Source organism: Cucurbita moschata, unplaced genomic scaffold, assembly GCF_002738365.1.
Source record: "Cucurbita moschata cultivar Rifu unplaced genomic scaffold, Cmos_1.0 Cmo_Scf00002, whole genome shotgun sequence".
In the NCBI taxonomy this organism is placed as follows: Eukaryota; Viridiplantae; Streptophyta; class Magnoliopsida; order Cucurbitales; family Cucurbitaceae; genus Cucurbita; species Cucurbita moschata.
The window spans coordinates 6,449,810-6,464,107 of NW_019268518.1; the positions used below are offsets into that span (position 1 = coordinate 6,449,810).

The 14,298-nt window shown below is 36.2% G+C and overlaps 4 protein-coding genes across 4 annotated transcripts; 1 reads left to right on the forward strand and 3 right to left on the reverse strand.

Annotated features, from left to right (window-relative positions):
- Positions 1-567: 567 nt before the first annotated feature.
- Positions 568-2,010, reverse strand: LOC111457202 (uncharacterized protein At5g19025-like). The gene has a single exon (XM_023099383.1). The coding sequence runs from the start codon at positions 1,585-1,587 to the stop codon at positions 910-912; it is 678 nt and encodes a 225-aa protein (XP_022955151.1). The 5' UTR covers positions 1,588-2,010; the 3' UTR covers positions 568-909.
- A 2,440-nt stretch (positions 2,011-4,450) lies between these two features.
- On the reverse strand, positions 4,451-7,852 carry LOC111457209 (protein diaphanous homolog 1-like). Its single transcript, XM_023099395.1, has 4 exons — positions 7,802-7,852; positions 7,243-7,555; positions 7,044-7,206; positions 4,451-4,624 (listed from the first exon to the last, which is right to left on the reverse strand). The coding sequence occupies exons 1-4, from the start codon at positions 7,835-7,837 to the stop codon at positions 4,552-4,554; spliced, it is 585 nt and encodes a 194-aa protein (XP_022955163.1). The 5' UTR covers positions 7,838-7,852; the 3' UTR covers positions 4,451-4,551.
- LOC111457216 (early nodulin-75-like) lies at positions 4,483-5,811 on the reverse strand. Its single transcript, XM_023099407.1, has 3 exons — positions 5,707-5,811; positions 5,565-5,623; positions 4,483-5,310 (listed from the first exon to the last, which is right to left on the reverse strand). The coding sequence occupies exons 1-3, from the start codon at positions 5,762-5,764 to the stop codon at positions 4,825-4,827; spliced, it is 603 nt and encodes a 200-aa protein (XP_022955175.1). The 5' UTR covers positions 5,765-5,811; the 3' UTR covers positions 4,483-4,824.
- A 1,497-nt stretch (positions 7,853-9,349) lies between the features above and the next one.
- On the forward strand, positions 9,350-13,470 carry LOC111459820 (KH domain-containing protein HEN4-like). The gene is made up of 8 exons (XM_023102900.1): positions 9,350-9,528; positions 10,243-10,839; positions 10,911-11,339; positions 11,415-11,672; positions 11,778-12,044; positions 12,219-12,295; positions 12,505-12,571; positions 12,770-13,470. The coding sequence occupies exons 2-7, from the start codon at positions 10,264-10,266 to the stop codon at positions 12,548-12,550; spliced, it is 1,653 nt and encodes a 550-aa protein (XP_022958668.1). The 5' UTR covers positions 9,350-9,528; positions 10,243-10,263; the 3' UTR covers positions 12,551-12,571; positions 12,770-13,470.
- The last annotated feature ends 828 nt before the right edge of the window (positions 13,471-14,298 follow it).

Consider the following 14,298-nt stretch of genomic DNA (forward strand, 5'->3'; position numbering starts at 1 on the left):
CCCAGATGAATTCCCCAAACACAGCAGAATTTAGCGTAGCTAAGAGAATTCAAACACTAGGGTACTACTAATACTTCTTTAACCATAAAAGAGGTGGCAGAAAAAGCCTTCTAAACCTAACTTGAATGCAGCTCACCCAAGAACATCACCAGAAAAATATTCCCCCATTTTCGTTTCGAATCACTACTTTACCTTTCAACCATTCATATTTGTTCTCTAGTTAGTTTCCGAAACATTTTTTATAAGGGTGTGGAAGCCTCTACCAAAAAAACATTGAGGGGAAGTATATCTACTGACGATGGACTTGAACCATTACCATGCCTAGTATGTATTCCAGTATATGCATAGCCATCAAAATTCATCCAGAAGATAGATGGGAAAGTAAGTAGTTAGTTTAATAATATTATAGCAGAAAACAAAACCTTCCAGCCGTTTCAGCACCATCAAATCAACAAATATAATATATATAAACAGCTTCTTGTGAGAACTAAGATGTAGAATCTGATTGGCATCAAAACCAAGAAGATTACAGCTTTTCACAAGGCAGCAGGCATAAATGACCAGAAATTTCAGTTCAGTGAATACCAGAATTTCAAGCTTGCATTTAACTAATAATCTTTAAGGTGTAATACTATGTTGATCTGTACGAACAGGCATATATTTCCCTGAAACTGTAATTAAATCATACTAAGAAATATAGATCTAGGAGAACATAGGAAGGTGATGCAACAAGGGTTGTATATTCCCTAATTAAAAACTGTATTTGTGATTATGTTCCTTACACCTGTCTGCCATGAGCTTATTTAGAGACATGATTTTCCACAAGAGTAAGAAAAATCTTCTCAGCATATTGTGTATACCTGTGATGATTATCCTATCTATATGCTTCAAGCAATATTATAGATGCTACTATTTCTTGATCTTCTTCAGCTGCTTCCTAGGCCCAGGAACTTCCAATCGACCAACAGAACAGCCACATCTAGCTCGAAATATGAGCACAGCTCTTCCATTAGGAGGTGCCATCTTCTTAAGTTCAGCTTCTAATTCGCGGTGATGATCACGGGGCAATTCAAACAGCCCTTTCTTTACTCCATTTTTAACTAATGGACTAGAGTTCTTCACACACTCCTCTGTCTCCAATTGGATATCGAATTCAGCTGCCTTGCGAAGACCCTTGCAATAAGGATTTCCACATTTCCTGTTCGTGCAAATTAAAACAACCCAGGCAGCTAATGAAGCACAGAAAATGCTTAGTCCAATGGATCCATAAATCCAAGGAGCACGAGAGACTTCCTCCCCCATTAAATACAGAATCGCGCCGAAAATATCAAGGAATTCAACGATTACAAGCTTCATATAGGGAAATAACAAAACCCCACAAGCACCAACCACAGCGATCAAAATCACAACATCGATGACGGCCGATCGAGACCTATGACAAACGGGGAATTTCGAACAAGTCGATGAGACAGTCATCTTCCTGTTCCTTGATTTGGAACTTGGATCGGATAAATTCACTGAACTCGCCATGACGGTTGGTTGGTCAACGGACTTGCAGACCGAGATTGAGTATGGGAAATAGACCATCTCAAATCAAATTCCAACCGAACTGCGATCGAAACTGCCCGATTCAATCAATCAATCAATCAATCAATCAAATCAGCAATTCAGACCCCGAATCAGATCGAACAACTCAAGGGAAAAATCCAAATCGAGAAAAGGGTATTATTAATTCCAGATGAAAAAGAAAACCCAGAAATTTGTCGGCGCCTAAACCAATTCCAACTCCTCAATCGAATCGAAACGGCAATTAAAACCCAAAAAAGACGTAATGGGGATTGAGAAATCGGCGAAACAGGTTAAATCCAAAAGAGTGGAGACAGAAAAAGAAGAAGAAACTAGTGGAGAGAGCGTGATTTGAAGCTTTAAAGCCACATCTCCTGTGGAAAAAGAAAGAGAAGTCGGTTGAAGAATTTAGGAAATGGCAATCGGCTTAAGTCAGAGGATGAAGGAAGCTTACGTGGGCTACTTCTCCCTTATGGGCTTTGGATTTCTCCTTCCATGATGTGGGAATGATTTGGTGGGCCACTCCATGGGCCTGGCCCACACTTTTTTTTTGTTAAATTAACCTAATTTATTAATATAATATAATATTATATTAATTAAAACTTAAAACAATCTCAACCTTAAAAAGATTTTTAGAATTTATTATTATTTCTTAATTTAATTTCCATTTTTAGAACAAGTGTGGTCTTATTCCCATTTATGGAAGTAATAATTTGATGGAGGGATGTTAATTAAAGTGTTTTGATTCTTAATCAATTAAATAATATAATAGAATATACTTTACAAAGGAAAAAGGAACATACTTTTAATTTTTAAACAATAGAATTAACTAATGATTAACTAATGATTAGATACTATTTTATTTTATTTATAATTGAAATTTGACCTTTTTTTTTTTTCAATATATATATAAATTCTCAAAAAAGGAACAAAAAAAAAAACAAAATTAATTTGGTACCACAAATGGACAAATCAAAATTCAAAACCCAAACGCAATGCCATTGCCGTTGTTCATAAAAAGGAAGAAAAAAGCACTGACCTGAAAACTACCAAACGTTGACCTTGAAGTCTTTGGGTCAAAATGGGAATTGGCCATTGCCTCAAGAATTCAAATTTTTTTATTATGACATTTAAAAATAAGTTTTTTTTTTATTATGAATAAAACAAAAAGGCGTTCTGGTTGGGCCGAAGCCCATATTCACTTGGTTGACCTAATTTTCATAGGTGGGCTTGGATTTTAACTTATATGGAAATGGGCTTAGTTCGGGGATTAAGCCCAAATGCCACGTGGGCAATTTTATCCATTTTATATACTTTATTAATAAATACAAATTTTAATGTGTATTATAATTTGTCATTATTACATCCCGATTTGAATATATATACACATATATAGTAAAGTAGTTCAAGAATAGCATATGAGTCAGATCTTTTAACTTAACTTCAAAAAATAGTTAATGAAATTAAGTTTTAACCACCAAATATTTTATCCTAGGTTAAATTAGGATTGAATTGATTTGATCTTAGATATTTTATTAAAGGTTAATAAAGTTGAAAGGATATAAATTATTTTTATTTAGTTATTTTCTATATCTTTTAAAAAAAGATATAGAAAGCCTCAAAAAGTGTGACCCATATGACTTAGATTATCTCTCATCTGACTTTGGCACTTGCATCAAAGAACCCAATGTCAACACGACATAAAGCCTGTAAATTTTTTTATAACAAAAATATGCATAATAATAATAATAATTATTATTATTAAAAAAAAAAAAAAAAAAAAATCTTATCCTCTCACTGCCTTAGTGCTTCATTAAATTCCTCTGGATCTGAACACTCCTCATACCTTCCTTTTACTTTCCCTTCACAACTCTCTCTCTAGCCGCCTTATGGATCATCCTAAAATCTTCCCAATTCTTCTCCTTCTCTTCATCGTTCTTGGTACTCCAAACAATTTCCCATATTTTTCTTCTATGTTCACTCCCTTGATCCTCATGGTTCTTCATTTTCTCTTCAGGATTTGGCGTGGGAGCGATGGAAGCAGCGGCACATCCCGGCTATGATACCACCAGTTCATCGCAAAAGGTAAGCTTTTTGGAAGCCTAGAAATGGAGTTTTTGGAAGATATTGGTGTAATTAACGAAGGGGTTTGTTTGTGTTGGCAGAAGAGTGGGGGCAAGCCCAGGAAAGTGATGATGGAAGTGATGGACTATGCAGATCCAGGCCCAAATACCAATACAAGAAGTGGCTATCTCACCCCCCCTTCTTCCCCTCCTCTGCCGCCCTCTTCCTGAATCTCAAATAATAATTTCTTCTCTGTTCTTCGTTTCTCATATCATATTCTAACTTCCAAGTGTAATTCATGCATGGAATTGCACCTTTTGCTGTCAGATTTCCAGTAATTTGCTTCTAATATTCGATCAAATAATTTCATTATTTTATGATTAATTATAACTTGGGTTTTGTGCAGTATTAATAAACTAAGCATTCGCACGAGTATAGATCCCAACAATAATATATAAAGTAAATGGAATTGTTAAATAATAATAATTTAGTGAAATAAGAGAAATAAATCGAAATAATTTCCCAATTTTATATGGTTGCATTTAAAGCTAGGCTATAACTCTATTGACATTTTACTACTTATATTCAAATGTGACCAACTTTATGTTATTTAACATCGTTGTTATTATGTGAGTCAGAACTTTGTAACATTGGATAAATGGTTTCGTTTTCCGTACTATTGTGTTTTATTTGTTGAAGGAGTTTTATTTGTTGAAGGAAAGTTCGTCGGAAATGAGAGAGGAGGACATGTCCGACATTGTATCAGTTCATCAACTCAACTTGGTTCATAGGCATGGATTAGAGTTGAGCACTAAAGAGAGAACATAAAAACTGTAACTTAGAGAGAGTTCATACGCTTAATTTTCTTTTCTACATGCATCTTGATTACATACTTATAAAGATTAAAGTTTTACATGTGACTCAGAAAGATAGTCCTTTGGGTGGAGGAACAACAGAGTCGACAGATGGAACTTTAGGTGGAGGAACAACGGAGTTGATAGATGGAACTTTGGAACTTTGGAACTTTAGGTGGGACACTACGGAGTCGACAGTTGGAACTTTAGGTGGAGGAACTACAGAGTTGACTGGTGATACTTTAGGTGGAGGTACAGAGTTGACAGATGATACTTTTGGTGGAGGAACTATAGAGTTGACAGATGAAATTTTCGGTAGAGGAACCACAGAGTTGATAGATTATACTCTGGGTGGAGGCACAGAGTTGACAGATTGTACTCTGGGGGGAGGCACAGAGTTGACAGATTGTACTCTGGGTGGAGGCACAGAGTTGACAGATTGTACTCTGGGTGGAGGTACAGAGTTGACAGATTGTTCTCTGTGTGGAGGTATAGAGTTGACAGATTGTACTCTAGGTGGAGGCACTGAGTTGACAGATTGTACTCTAAGTGGAGGTACAGAGTTGACAGATTGTTTTCCGAGTGGAGGTATAGAGTTGACAGATTGTACTCTGGGTGGAGGCACAGAGTTGACAGATGATACTCTGGATGGAGGAGCAACATGGTTAATAGATGGTACTTTGGATGGAGAAACAACAAAGTCAACCGGTAGAACTTTGGGAGGAGGAACAGGAGGAACAACAGAGTCAACGGATGGAACTTTAAGTGGAGTAACAAAAGAATTAAATGCTTCCATCCTCATCTTCCTCGAATATACTTCCTTTCCCTACCAAACGAACACACAAAAGTTCATTTTAGCTCCAACATAAATATATATTAGTATGTTCCTTCACGTATGACTAAAAAAATTTCTATATAAAAAAAAAATGGTAGTGTTTAGTTAGAACAAATAAAAATGGTTGATTTCAAGTACTTTTAGCGGATCATATAATTAAGTTTGTTCTAAATTGTTTTAGATAATAAGTAATGCAAAGCACGTCTTACCAAACATTGGATGGATATACAAAAATTTGGGAGTACCTTGGTTGAAGTAACAAAGACCTCATCCGCAGCTCCGATCACTGCTTCAACTCCAAATCCTTATAAAAACAAACGGATCAAAACCCAATATTTAACCAAATATGTGTATGTAAATAAAGAATCCTAAGAATTAAAACCTTACCAGATGAAAATACGAAGCATGAAAGGAGAAGAACAGAGAAAACTCCATAGTTACCCATTTCTTTTCTCTCTGGTTCTTTTGTTAAGATTAAAGAGAAGATTTGAGGCTTTAGAGTTCAGGTCCAAAGCTATTTATAGTATGCAATTCAAAGGCATTAATGCTATGTTTGGAAGCAAAAATGGTAAACCTCAGTAAACCTAAAAACATCATATTATTATTAAGACTATGTTTGATAACAACGCTTAATAACAACTTCGTGTCTCAAACTTTTGCAGTACAAACCAATGATATCTAAGTGGATGCTTGCATGGAGTCCAACTAGACACATGGCATCATGATTTGTCAACTTCTTTTCATATACGATCAAATATTAACAAATTGGTTCTATGTATGACCAAATGTCACCAAATTGAGTTTTATGATGGTTGGAATGGAAGTCATAAATTTTGTTCCATCGCCAAATATTATCGAATTCAGTTACGCATCGACGCATACCCTTTCGAGAAAAGATTTATTTAATTTTCTATCAAATATATTCTAACTTCCAAGTGTAACTCATGCATGGAATTGCACCTTTTGGTGTCAAATTTCCAGTAATTTGCTTCTAATATTCGATCAAATAATTACATTATTTTATGATTAATTATAACTTGGGGTTTGTGCTAATAATAATAAACTAAGTATTCGCACGAGTATAGATCCCAATAATAATATATAAAGGAAATGGAATTGTTAAATAATAATAATTTAGTAATATAAGAGAAATAAATCAAAATAATTTCCCAATTTTATATGGTTGCATTTAAAGCTAGGCTATAACTATATTGACATTTTACTACTTATATTCAAATGTGACCAACTTTATGTTATTTAACAACGTTGTGATTATGTGAATCAGAACTTTGTAACATTGGATACATGGTTTTGTTTTTATTTTTTGTTTTAGGGTTTTATCATACGTTCTCCATACCATTGTGTTTTATTTGTTGAAGGAAAGTTGGTCGGAAATGAGAGAGGAGGACATTTCGACATTGTATCAGTTGATCAACTCAACTTGGTTCATAGGCATGGATTAGAGTTGCACGCTAAAGAGAGAGAACATAAAAACTCTAACTTAGAGAGAGTTCATACGCTTAATTTTCTTTTCCATATGCATGTTGATTCCATACTTGAAAAGATTAAAGTTTTACATGTGACTTGGAAAGAGGATGAAGCTGAAATTAGAACCAACATCAGCAAATTGTACTGTGTTTTTGGTTGGGGTTTGTTGGAGATAAGTAAGTTATTACATGCCAACGGAATTGACAGATGGAACTTTGGGAGGAGGAACTACTGAATTGACAGATGGAACTTTGGGTGGAGGAACTACAGAGTTGCCAAATGATACTTTGGGTGGAGGAACGACAGAGTCGACGGATGATACTTTGGGTGGAGGAACTATGGAGTTGACGGATGGAACTTTAGGTGGAGGAACTACGAAGTCGACAGATGGAACTTTGGGTGGAGGAACTACGGAGTCGCCAGACGATACTTTGGGTGGAGGAACAACAGAGTTGAAAGATGGTACTTTCGGTGGAGGAACAACAGAGTCGCCAGATGATACTTTGGGTGGAGGAACTACGGAGTCGACGGATGGTACTTTGGGTGGAGGAACAACAGAGTTGACAGATGATACTTTGGGTGGAGGAACAACAGAATTGCCAGATGATACTTTGGGTGGAGGAACAACAGAGTTGCCAGATGATACTTTGGGTGGAGGAACAACAAAGTCGACGGATGGAACTTTTGGTGGAGTAACGAAAAAATTCAATGCTTCCATCTTCATCTTCCTTGAATATGCTTCATTTCCCTACCAAACAAACACACAAAAGTTTATTTTAGCTCCAACATAAATATATATTAGTACGTTCCTTCACGTGTGACCAAAAAATTTTCTATAAAAACAAAAATGGTAGTGTTTAGTTAGAACAAACAAAAATGGTTGATTTCAACTGCTTTTAGAGGATCGTATAAGTAATAAGTAATGCAAAGCACGTCTATATCAAACATTGCATGGATATACAAAAATTTGGGCGTATGGATAACCAAAACCTACCTTGACTGATGTAACAACTTCCTCGGTGACTCCCATCACTACTTCAACTCCAAATCCTTAGAAAAACAAAGGGATCAAAACCCAATATTTAACCAAACATGTGTACGTAAATAAAGAATTCCAAGAATCAAAAGCTTACCCGATAACAACACAAAGCATGAAAGTAGAACTGAGAAAACAGTGTGGCTACCCATCTTTTTTCTCTCTACTTCTTTTAATAAGAGAAAAGAGATGATTTGATGCCTAAGCTATTTATAGCGTGCAATTCAAAAGCATTAATGCTATGTATGGAAGCAAAAACTCGTAAACCCAAAGTCACCCTACGTAGAATTGAAACCGACGTCCTCACATAAACCTAGGAACACCATATTAGCGACACTCTTTTGTTATAGACACTCTTTTGTTATTAAGACTGTTGTTATTAAGACTGTGTTTGATAACAACTTTGTATCTCAAAAGTTCGCTATACAAACCAATAGATTGTGATATCTAAGTAGATGTTGCATGGAGTCCTATTAGACTCATGGCATTGTGATTAAATGACTATTAAGTTCTTTCCATGTATGATCAAATATTAATAAATTATTTCCATGTATGATCAAATATTAATAAATTATTTCCATGTATGACCAAATACCGCCAAATTTAGTTTTATGATTGTTAGAATGGAAGTCATAAGATTCGTTCTTTGACTAAATACTATTGAATTCAGTTACGCATTGACCTATAGCCTCAAAGACGAAAATTGTAAATTTTTCGAGAAAAGATTTGTTTAGTTTTCTACCAAATATTTATTGTAGCCATGTTTGGAAAATTGGCGATGAAACATTAGGCAAGTGCAGATAGTTGGGATTGATTTTTAACTATGTATTTTAGAGAAACAACGTGACTTTTTTCGTTTTATATTTTTCACTTGTTTACAACTGTGACAACCCATTTTCTTGAGTCACGAGCCAAGACTTGAACTATTGGCACAAAATTTAAAATAACTCGATAAACTCTGATAAGCTACACTTAGGGTTCTAGGATAACATGATTAGCTCTACACTAGTCCTTCTGTTCGTAACCAACTTATATATCATATGCACCGATGCGTGACTTCATCATGAACACTATCAATCTAGACAAACTCCATATGAAAAGTTACTTGGCGGCTTTCTAATAGGCTCTATAATATCATCATCATCAAGGAGGGAGCAACCCTCGTATTTGTTAACTATCATATATCCATATGGTCACTTACCCTCGTCCATACAAGTTCACAACTAAGGAATAGTTGGAAATCTCCTAATCGCCCCCATACATGGTATTTTTATGGCACTATAAAGTTAAACATATATGATAGACGCACAATACAGGGAACCTAAATGAGATTGGTGTGTAATTATAAGTTTATAAGTGAGTTTATTGCTGAGTATATTACTATTGCTTATTCAAATTATAAAAAAAAAAAAAAATTCCGTTGTATTTATTTAACCCAAGTAAAAAGGAAAAATCTCGGGATATTATTATTCGGAGTGAAAAATCTGAATTCCGTTGTATTTTGGGGGACAACATAGGGAGTAATTTTGTAGAGTAAAAACAGTCCCCAGGGTCAAAACCCTAGATAGACTCCGGCACAGGAAGTCTCGAGAATCAACGATCGTTTCCCAAAAATTATCGATTTCGAACAGTCGGTCTTCGCCTCACATTGCTATCCTTCTTCTTCATTGTTCGTCAATCTACAGGTTGCTTTTGATTTTGCTTCTAACGTTTTTAATTTCGAAGTCTGTCCTCTTTCGTTTTATTTTCTGTTATCGTTATCAATTGTTTCATCTGTTGTTGCTCAGTTCTGCGATGCGGTTGTATTCATTGTTCTGATATATCTATGTGCGTCTGATTGTGCTGTCGAGTTGAGATCTAAACTCATTTTCTGTTCTTGTTGCTAATTTGGCAAGAGAACTGCTCTGTAAAAAAAAAGTTTCTTCTTGATGCCTGTAGAAGGCTATAAATTGTATCCCCGCGGAAAGAGAACGATTTTTTTGTCGTAAAAGTAGCTCCAATCTCGTTTAATTTTTCGTTTCTTTTGTTTTCTGTTCCATTTAGTTTTGTTAAATCAGCCGTTTTGTTGTGCAGTGAGCTGACAATAATGTTAAAACTGATATATGAAGATGGAACGGTCTTTGTTTTTGTTATAGCTGGTCCTCTTTTCATATCCTTGGCCGGAAACATGAGTTTTTCACTTACAACTGAGCAAGCCGTTTGCTAAGATGTGTATCTCATATTGAATCATTTTCTTGTGTTGTGTTAGATGCACGCATGATGTTGTAGCATATATGTTCAGGGTTATGATCTAGCTAAGATATGTTCGGGCTGTTCAGATTTTTTGTTATCCTTAATTATTATTTTTTATTAATTCATGGCTTTAATACAGTTTTTTTTTTTAATTTGTGTGGAGACAGATATAACCAATTTTTCAGTCCATGGCTGGTCAGAGGAACAGTTATGGAAAACGGAACCATTCTCAGTCTGATTATGCTGAAAATGGAGGGAACAGGCGAAGAAGTCATGGTGATGACCGAGACCAGTTTGTCATAGATCCAGAGGATACTGTTTACCGGTATTTGTGCCCTGTAAAAAAGATTGGTAGTGTTATTGGAAGAGGAGGGGAGATAGTGAAGCAGTTAAGGATAGATACTAAATCAAAGATTAGAATTGGAGAAACAGTGCCTGGATGTGATGAGCGTGTTATAACTATCTACAGTCCAAGCAATGAGATTAATTCCATGGAAGATAGTGATTATGTTTCTCCTGCTCAGGAGGCTTTGTTTAAAGTGCATGATAGAGTTGTGGCTGATGACTTAAATGAGGAGGAATCTGAGGGAGGAGGTCACCATGTCACAGCGAGAATTCTTGTACCATCTGATCAAATTGGTTGTATTATTGGGAAAGGTGGGCAGATTGTGCAGAATATTCGCACTGAGACTGGGGCACTGGTTCGAATTCTTAAGGATGATCATTTGCCACGTTGTGCTCTGAATTCTGATGAACTTGTACAGGTAAGTGGATGGATTTACCAAATGTTTTTGCTCCTTTATAGTATTTATTTAGTTGAAGTTATGTGTTTCAGGTTTCTGGTGAACCCTCGATTGTGAAGAAAGCCTTGTACCAGATTGCATCTCGACTGCATGACAATCCATCACGATCTCAGCATCTACTTGCTTCTGCCATACCTGGTGTCTATGCTTCTGGTGGTTCAATTTTGGCTCCCACACATGGTGCTCCAATAATGGGATTAGCCCCATTGGTTGGTCCGTATGGAGGTTATAAAGGTGATAGTGGTAATTGGTCCAGGTCTTTATATTCAGCTCCAAGAGAAGAATTGTCTTCAGCAAAAGAGTTTTCTCTCCGACTGGTATGTCCAAGTGAAAATATTGGAGGTGTCATTGGAAAAGGTGGAGCCGTAATCAATCAAATTAGACAGGAGACTAAGGCTGCCATAAAAGTTGATAGTTCTACTGAAGGAGATGATAGCTTGATTAATATTTCATCTAAGGAGGTTTAATCTAATCTTTTATTTCTCTGTTTTTGTTGGCTGTGGATTATAATTCTGACATCTTTGTTACTGCTTCAGTTCTTTGAAGACTCATATTCTCCCACATTGGAAGCTGCATTGCGCTTGCAACCAAGATGCAGTGAGAAAGTAGAAAGAGATTCTGGGATTATTTCATTCACAACCCGCCTGCTTGTGCCTACATCACGAATTGGTTGCCTAATTGGTAAAGGTGGAGCTATCATTACTGAGTTGAGAAGGCTCACCAAAGCTAATATTCGAATACTGTCAAAAGAGAACCTTCCTAAGGTTGCCTTGGAGGATGATGAAATGGTGCAGGTAGTCACTGTTAATTGATTGATATTCATTTTCTTGTCATGATGAACTCATATATTTCATATGGCTTGGGTTGGTTTGGGTTAATTTGGTTGTTTTTATGATTAGATATCTGGGGATCTTGATGTCGCCAAGGAGGCTCTTGTACATATAGTGACTAGGCTAAGAGCCAACCTTTTTGATAGAGAAGGTGCTCTCTCTGCTATGCTGCCTGTTCTGCCTTATCTTCCCCTATCAGCTGATGGTTCAGATAGTCTAAATTATGATGGGAGAGATAGTAAAAGACATGGGCGTGGACATTCTTATTCTAGTGGTTATGGGGGTTTCACTGATTTGGCTGCTGGTGATGGTTATGGAAGTTACAGTGGTTCACAGGTATGTATATTGTCCTTGACACATATAATGCCAGATAAAGTTTTGAAATTTTCCACCTATCTGCCTTTAATTGAAAACAAATTCATTTTTCATCTTGATATTTAACCTATTATTGGTCAGAATCTAACGACCAAACATCTAATTTGCAACTGAAGCCAACCTTTTTCTTTGTAGATTGGTGGTGGTGGTGGTGGTGGTAATGCATACGGGGCCTATGGAAATTTTTCTATGGGACGAAGTGGTAGCTCAGGGTAAATTCTTCTCTTCATCTCCATTTCTTGTTGTCAATCTAGAAAGCAGGAAAAATTATTTAGATTGACCTTCTGCAGTTGGTGCACCTATTAATTATTTGGTCAAATCTTGCATATCTTTATAAGCATTATGATCAGATTTAATTTGTTAATGTATAGGTAGTGTATATCTTTATAAGCATTATGAATCGATTTTACTTCTTCTTTAGGGTTTCCGGACATGGCAATGAACCTCGGAGGAGAAATTATTCCTAGCTTGGCAGTCATTATTTACAGGTATGTTATTCTCTTCTCCTTTGGGGTAGGAATAAAGAGAGAAAATATGGAAGAAAAGATAACTTCACCTGTTCTATAACGTTAGCCAAAGAACCACTGACAATTGTTAGTTTGATAAACATAAGCTATCCGGTCTCCCTATGCTTAACATTCTGATACAATTATTTTCCCCTTGCCTTTCCCTTCCCATTAAAACAGCTGAGATTTATGAAGCCTGAGGCCAGCCTACTGCCTTAACCTGAAGACCAGATGAACCAGCGTTTGACATATTCATGGCCCACCTTGATGCTACCTTTAGTCAGACTATGCCTGAAGATCTTGTTGACTCTTAATTCTAACTCGTCCACACACCAAGATGACCATGAATAAAATCTTGAGCTCCTAAGAACCTACTAGCTGAAATTCCTGGGTTTTTTTGTTGTTTTTTCCTGCACAAATATTGAACTACGAAACCATGTTTACTTCCGCAATGGACACCCGTGGAGTTTTCGTTTTGTGTGGTTTTACTGCTATAAAAGATTCGTTTATAATTCACGATGTCCAGGAAGTTCCTTCTCTTCATTTTTCTTTTCTATTCTTTTTTACCATGGAGTGCAGCCCATATCTGCATCGTTCACCTGAATTGTGCAGGGATTAAGTGTCATACCCTGCTCTCTTGCACCCAACAGTCATTCATTTTTATGGCGATATAACATCCCTACTTTAGACTTGTTAATTTCTGAAAAAAAGGGTTTTCTTATTTAGTAGCAAGAGTACTCCTACTCAGGGGCAGCGTGTTTGATCCTTTGAGTGAACTGAATAAGAACAACCTTTGATGTTTTTTTGGTCTAGGCCTGGAAGTGGGCGGGGGTGCCTCTAGATTACTGGGTTGAGGCCCCTAATGCCGGGTTATTAAAAAATGAAGTCCCAATAGTGTTGTTTCAGAATATGGAATGAGCATAAGATAACAAAAGAGGTCAGATCGTTTTATAGTTCTTCAAAATATAGCTATTGAACTTTGTGAAATTGGAAATAATATGTGGCTTAAAGATGTTTTCGATCCTTCGAATGAAATAAATTGTTGCATAGCTTGTTGAAACCTGCCATACATCTTTTATGATCTCTTTTGTCCATTTCTAAGCTTCTGTAAAAACCCTGTAGTCTTCACCACCAGGTTTGATTTTTTTATTTCAACATCATTCTGCCATTTGAAGTACGACAGGGCAGATATTTATACCATCGTTCCACGACAACCTTTACCTCTTATGTCCACGCTAAAACATGCTGTTATAGTTTTTCCATTTAGTGGAAGGCTATATTATGCCAAGCCAGTGTCTTATTCTATACTTGACTGGGTAAGGTAAGAGCAGTTATAGTTTGAGAATGCATTGCTTTTTTTTATTGCTTATACTGTCTGTCAGGCTATCTTATGCCATACATTTTGTTTTCTTTTTTCTGTGTTTTAATTTCATATTGGATATACAGTACTTTATCTTCAAAGGACTGTTATCTTTTGTTAACGTATCTATGTACTGGGTTACTCACAAAAAAGCACCCTTCCTCTATGGAAGGACATAACATTCTCTGACCTTGGACATGGTCTATGCTAACATGGAAACTTCTGTTGTAGCTAGAACTGTTGTAAGAACCGTGCTGGTTTCATGCAGCTGTTGCTGAATCTAACTGGATTTTAATCCTTTCGAAAATAGAGGTTAGGTAAACTTCGTCGGTACTACAGATTGTCAGTA